A 6,935-nucleotide genomic window follows, 5' to 3' on the forward strand; every position below is an offset into this window, starting at 1 on the left:
ACTTCCAATTTTCCTAGATTCATGCTTCATACATTCCATGTTCTGATTATTAATGGATGTTTGCAGCTGTTTCTCCTCAATTTGAGTCATGCCACATCAGCAAATGGAGGTCTTGAAAGCTTTACCTTATCCATATCATTAATGCTGGTTCTACTCTGATGATGCAGCTCTTTCCTGGTCCTATTTTGAGAGTCTTCCAACCTAAGTGGCTTATCCTTCTGCACTATATCGGACAACGTTTCTGGGCTATTCATAAAGTTGCACAGAAATGTATCAGACAGTATTTCTCTGCTATTCATAAGGTTTTCCCTGGCCAATTCTTTGAGAAGTGGATGGCCTCCTGCTTCTTCCTAGTCTGTCTCAGTCTGTAAGCTGTTGAAACCTGTGCACTATGTGCAACCCTACTGGGTTTAAGACACCGGTGGCATAGCCTCAAGCCTCACAGCAACATGCCACCACAGTAGGACAAACTGACAAAGTTTGTCTCCCTTAGCTGTTCAAAACCCCTCCACCCTCCCTACCCTCCCTACCCTCCCCCTTGGAAGGGGCGTGGCCTGGGTCCCCAGCCTTACCTGAATGCCTGCCTCTGCTTCCTCTCTCTGTCCTGGTCCCCAATCCGCCCCCCAGCTTTTTCTCTGCTTTCCCTGGCTTCGCTGCTTGGGAGGGCTGTGGCCTGGGTTCCTGGCCTTACCTGGATCCCTGCCTTTGCTTCCTCAGTCTGTCCTGGTCCCCCACCCCGCCCCGGTTTTTTCTCTGTTTTCTCCAGCTGTCCGGCTGCTTGGGAGGGCCGTGGCCTGTCCCTGTCCTTACCTGGATCCCTCCCTCTACTTCCTCCATGAACATGTTGTTGTTGTTGTTATATGCCGTCAAGTCGGACCCGACTCATAGCGACCCCTCCTTGGATTTTCTGATGCAGTATCACTACGGAAGTAGATTGCCCAAACTTCCTTCCAAGGAGTGGCTGGTGGGTTTGAACTGCCAGCCTTCTGGTTAGCAGTCATGTGCCTTAGGCACTATGCTACCGTGAACATAGGTGTGTCTATATCTATAACCAGTTTCGCCAGCACCATTTGTTAAAGAGACAATCTCTTCCCCATTTAATGGATTTCAGCCCTTTGTCAGGGTCAAGGACTCTTGATTCCCACACTTACCTGAGTCCCCCAGGTCTCCCTATCTGCCCCAGGGCTGCTGGAACCACTGCCTGAACTGCCTGCTTGACTGTGGGAGGGAGGCGGGAAGGGCTTGAATCTCAGCAGGGAATCCTGTAACTCCTGGACCTGGAAGTGGGAGTGGGAATGTCAGGCCTGGGAGCCCCGGCTGTCTACCATCCCTTTCCAAAGCCTGTTCCTGGGGCCAGCGACAAGAATCCCAACTAGAAAGCAGAAGCTCCAGATACTCACCCCACCACATCCCTCATTATGCGACCTTGGAGAACTCCCTTAGCCACCCAAGACTTATCTTTCCCAACAAGAGAATGGGTCCCACTCCTTGTTCTGGGTTCCTGAAGCCAGTTAGTCCACCTTGAAGATGGAGGGCTCCCTCCCCATGGTTATCATCCAGTCACATGGTTTTAAATTCCATCCACATGCAAAGATGACCACATGTCTTCCTCTTGCACTGAAATCTCCTCTGAGCTCTGGACCGATGGCTCCACGTGGGTGTCTCACTGGTACCTTGACCACATCAAGGCCCAAACAAATCAAATCTCCCAGGATATTCCCAGAAGGCAAACTTCTATTCACCCCTCAGTTAGAACTGGGGAGCTCCATTCTCCTTCCACCTGGAAGCCTGGCCGCAGCCCAGCCTCTGCCACAGCCTGTCCATCTCCCTCTTCCAATCCCTCTAGCCCTGAACTCTGGAGTTGTCTTCAATTCCTCTCTAGTTTCCGCACCCATTCCTGTTAGCTCCACCTTCAATATCATCCAGAATTTTCCCACTGTTCCCCATCTCCGCAGCTTCCTATTTCACTCTCCTGGATGATTGTAGGCGCCTTCTCCCTGGGCTCCCAACTCCCGCCCTTGCCCTCCAAATTCTATCTTCCTCTCAAACTCCAGACAGCACCTGTGAACACCTGAGTCACGGCACATCCCTCCTCTGCTCAAAACCCTCCATGGCTCCTACTTCATTCAGAACAAAAGCCAAAGTCCTAAGGAGCCCACCGGGTCCCCCTGCAAGCTCTGTCCTTTCACCTCCCTGCCCTAATCTCCCCTCACATGCTTACTCCAGCCATCCTGGTCTCTTTACTGTTCTGTGAACATGCCTGGCACACACCTGCCTCAGGGCCTTTGCACATGCTATCCTCTCTGCCGGGAACACTCGTCCCCCAGCGTGCTGCATGGCTCCTCCTCATCTCTTTCTGATCTTTATTCAAGTGTCACCTCCTCTGTGAGGCCTTCCCTGACCACCTCACTAAGATCGTAAGGGATCTTTGTTCTGTTCACCAGACTCAATGTTCAAGAATGTTATGTGGAATGAACAAATAAATGATGTGGCCAATCCAGGGCCTGCCTCCCTTCACAGACAGGCCCAACCACTCACCTCTCTCTGCAGCATCTCCTTCTCAGCCCGGATGGCCTGGAGAGAGGTCTGCATGCGAGCCAGCTCATCCTGGCGGCTTTCCAGGGCCAGCTGCAGCCAGGCGTTCCTCTCCGTGAGGCGGGCCACCTCCCGCTGGCAGCCCCCGGCTCCCTCCTGCCCCCCGAGGGGCCCTGCTGCCCCCTCACTTGTGCTCTCTGCCTCCACCGTCCCAGGACAGCTAGGGTGCTGCTGGCGCCACGCAGCAGCCGCCGCCTCCAGGGAACTCAAAGCGTGTTGGAGGGTCTGGAACACGTCGGGGACCCCAGGCCCTGGGGAAACAATCTCCTCACCCAATGGGGCTGCCTCTGGGGCCAGGTGAGCTTCCTCTGCAGGCTCTTGGGGGCCCTCGAGGGCTGGTGCCAGTTCCCCAGAATCTCCATCAAGTTCCTTGTCTGTTCTGGGGAGACCAAGCCAGGAGATTGAGCTAAAAAATGCAAATAATGCAACCACCACTGTGGGGTCAGATCCGACTCACACTGACCTCTCCTTGGGTTTCCGAGGCGGTATCACTACAGAAGTAGATTGCCCAACCTTCCTTCCAAGGAGCGGCTGGTGGGTTAGTCAGCCTTCTGGTTAGCAGTCAAATGCTACTGGCAAGGAATTCTGGGGGCTTAAACCTCAAGGTCCCTGGGAGGTGTGAGTGTAACAGGGAGCTGCCAAGAGCTGTGTGCTCTGGTGCTGGTGGTCAGGGGAGGCTAAGAGTCCAGGGAAGACCGGATGGGGGGGTGGCTGGAGCTGAGGAAGCAGAATGGGGACTCTCAGGAGAGGAAGGAGTCGGTCTTTGTGAGGGAAAGAAACAGCAGAGGGCGCAGCCCAGCCGAAGGCCTGGAAGTGAGGAACAGAAGGGCCTGGGGGAAAAAGGGGTCATCTGGGCTGGCTGGCAGACAGGAACTGTCAGTATCATACAAGGCTTTGAAAGTCAGGCTAAGATGGGCAATGGGGAGCCATGGCAGGTGTTTGAACAGGGAAGAGGCATAAACAGGATGGCAAATGAGAAGGAGATGCCTTGACTAGCGTGGGGGGCACAGACCAAGCGGTCCCTACCTGCCCTCCATGTCCTGCCCATCATCCTCTACCACAGGACTCAGCAGATCTGACTCGCCGTGGCTCTCCTGCAGTAGTGTAGGGTCCAACTCGGGGTTCCCAGTGGCCACCTCCACCTCCTCTGAACTTTCAGCCACAGGGTCCAATTCACCCTGTAAATGAACCCCCAGGTCTCTGCTCTGGGCCAGGCAGAGCTGGGGCCTTAGGGCCTGAGAAGCTGAGCATAGCAAACGGGAGGCACTCACGGGTGGAGGATGTCTCCCTCGCCGACTCCGGGGCCGCATGGCCCAGGAATTCATCGCTGTCCAGAAATCAGTGCCCACTGGGTCCTCCTTCTTCCTCACCCCCTGAAAACAGAGTCTGGCCTCAGCTCCTGCCTTGCTATCCTGGGCAAATGATGGTCTCAATTTTCTCTCCAGTGCAATAGGGCAGTGATTCTCTCTCTGGAAGGGCAATTCAGTTATCAATGTTGATTTGGTATATTTGAATACCTCCCTTGACAGGCAGCTCACTACCTCACAAAGGTCTCCTGACCACCCCCTTCTCTTTACCCTCCTTCATTTTTCACCATATCTTTGCCCCCTTCCTCCCTCCTTTCCCCCCTGTCTCTGAGCCTGGGACTAGGACCTCAAAGCCCCCACTCCTCCCCAAGACCCTCCTGAATCAGAGATTTCAACCATGCGTGCGGCCCTCTTACTCCCCTCTACCTCTCTGGTCCTTTGCGGGCACCTTAATCAGAAGCCCAAGTTCCTGAACACTCTTGGGGTCACTCTGGCCACTGCTTGCTCAGGCCTGGGCTGACCAAGGCGGGCCTGGGAGAGGCTGGGAAACAGGAAGCCCCCTCCCCCGGTCATGTGACCTGTTATTGTACCGTTTCCTCCTTGAGGACAGAGGCTTCCTCCAGCCCCAGAGTGGGACACGTGTCCAGCTCCTGAAATGTCAGCCCCTCCTTGTGTCAGCCTCCAACTCCACAGCTCCTCTACCCTTGAAATCTGAGTTTTATTTCCTCAGGTTCGGAATGTTCCCCTGGGCTGACGATGCTCTTTGTCTGGTTTCCCTGTGAGCTCCTCTTCTCTGCACATCCCTTCAGTGCTGGGAGTCACAGTTCTCATTCCACTTTGGTCACAGACAGGTGCAGGTGTAGAAATATCGAGCAAGTGATGCCTCCTTCTGAACCTCAGCCCCACTATCCGTAAATTAAGGATAAGTACTGACCTTTTCTTATAACATCATGGCGACTTTACCAAGCCCTCTGCACTGGGCTGGGCACATCAGGGAGCCCAATCATAACACATCCTCCTCTTTCTTCTCTCCCACTTCTCTGGTTGTCATACCTCGGCTTCCTCTGCCAAATTCTTTTTGCTTCACCACTGAACTGGATTCTCTAGAGTCTGGGTGGTTACTAAATCCTGCCCATTTTTCCTGAATCCAATTTGAATGGGCCTTCTAGTTTCTATCTGATACTCAGAGCCCAGGCTCCTCCCCTCCCACTTGGATACCCACTCAGCTCCTTTCCTAGGCTTCCAGGCCCTTCCACCCCATTCTCCACTCATGCCTCAAAGACGGAGATCTTATGTTCTTCTCCTGCTCATATACCCCCTATGGCTCCCCATTGCCTATGGGAGAAATTTCAAGCTCTTCAAGGCCCTTAAAAAGTATGCATGCTGCCTGCTTCCACATATACTCCATGCTCTAGCCATAACAACATCCCCTGTGGACAGCTGAAGGTTTTCAACTCTCTCATACCACAGGGCCTTTGGCAATGCTGTAACCTCTACCCGAGATCTCCTTCCTTCTGCATCTGGTTTAAATTCTTGTACAGAAGAATGGATAACCAAACTATGGTAACACACACAATGGAATACTATGCAACACTAAAGAATAATGTAGAATCTGTAAAACACAGCATAACGTGGATGAACTTGGAGGACGTTATATTAAGGGAAATAAGTCAATCACAGAAAGACAAATATTGTATTAGTTCATTATTGTAAAAAGTCAAGGATAGGTTTACATATGGAAGGAAACTTTCTTTGTTGGTTACAGGGATAGAAGGTATGATAGTTGGAGCTGTGTGTCAACTTGGCTGGACCATAATTCTGTGTGGTTTAAGCAATTATGATATGTGTTGTTCCAATGATGGGATCAGATGTATATGTTTTGAGCAGCTAATCCGTTGAAAGGGAGTTTCCTAGGGGTGTGGCCTGCTTCCAGTATATTTATGGACATCCTGGAAAAAGAGACACTCTTCTGTGGATCGGGATTCTGTTGTGCTGCCTACAACTGTCCATGAGCGAACAATCCACCATTCGGCCTGGAGATCCTGGATTCATTATTCATTGGAGTCAACAGCCAGTATACTGCCTGCCAACCTTGAGCTCTCAGCCCCTGCAGCTGCGAGAGTTGGGAAAAGTCTCCAGCTTGATGTTGATCCAAGAACTTTGGACTTACCACTTCTGTAAGTGTGTGAGCCATTTTCCTAAGATAAATTTCTCTTTCTCTCTCTATATAAGCTTTATTGGTTTTGTTTCTCTAGAGAATCCAGTCTAACACCAAAGGGGAGGGGAAAAACACTGCCCCCCAAAAAAAATCCTGTACAAAAGCTAGGGTCTGATTCTAATGACAGATCATGGGGGATTGGGTCTTCCTGCCTCTGTGTCTGCAAAGAGGACTTGGAGGTGGCATCTTCTAACCTACTCTAACTTCACAAGAGGAAGACAGAATCACCATCAGCAGCCCATGGCTTATTCCTATGAGCCAAGACATACAACCACCCTCCAGCCTTTTAACTAGTTTTGACACCAACCATCCCTCCCACAGTACTCACTACTTCTGTACTGGGTTACATAATTCATTTCAATAGCCACACAGAACCCACAGACAATATCCATCATTATGAGGTTCATTAGGGAAGCAACAGGCTACAATTCAGGTTCAAGAACACTCTCAGTATACAATTCTTCGATCAGGGCAGTCTCCCCTCTGCTGTGCCTTCAGACACACCTCTCTGGCGCTTGGCCTCGGCCTGGCTTCTGCCTCTGGGGGCCAGGTAAGCCGACGCTCTGTCTCATGCCTCTTGGTTCCACTGCCGCTGTCTCTCTTCTGGGGGATTTGTTGGCCAACGAGTCCCAGCGCAGGGATCTCGGGTCCAAGGATGTGCTCCTTTTCACCTCCAGGTCTTCTCTTGATGGCAGTGAGACCCCCTCTCTGGCTCTAAACCAAAAAAAAAAAAAAAAGTCCTGCCAAACTCACTGCCATCAAGTTTGATCTGACTCATAGCGATCCCTCCTTGGGTTTCCGAGGCAGTATCACTA

General features: G+C 51.8%; 1 protein-coding gene across 1 annotated transcript in view; it reads right to left on the bottom strand.

Annotated features, from left to right (window-relative positions):
- The window catches only part of USHBP1 (USH1 protein network component harmonin binding protein 1), a 19,095-nt gene extending 15,175 nt beyond the window's left edge, over positions 1-3,920 (bottom strand). The window contains exons 1-4 of the mRNA XM_007945458.1: positions 3,867-3,920; positions 3,622-3,773; positions 2,539-2,974; positions 1,152-1,277 (exon numbers count right to left, since the gene is read on the bottom strand). Of these exons, the coding sequence (XP_007943649.1) occupies positions 1,152-1,277; positions 2,539-2,974; positions 3,622-3,773; positions 3,867-3,920 (768 nt within the window). The remainder of the gene's footprint in view (positions 1-1,151; positions 1,278-2,538; positions 2,975-3,621; positions 3,774-3,866) is intronic.
- Between the last annotated feature and the right edge of the window lie 3,015 nt (positions 3,921-6,935).

Source organism: Orycteropus afer, unplaced genomic scaffold, assembly GCF_000298275.1.
Source record: "Orycteropus afer afer isolate SDZICR_OR568_19922 unplaced genomic scaffold, OryAfe1.0 scaffold00136, whole genome shotgun sequence".
Lineage (NCBI taxonomy): Eukaryota > Metazoa > Chordata > Mammalia > Tubulidentata > Orycteropodidae > Orycteropus > Orycteropus afer.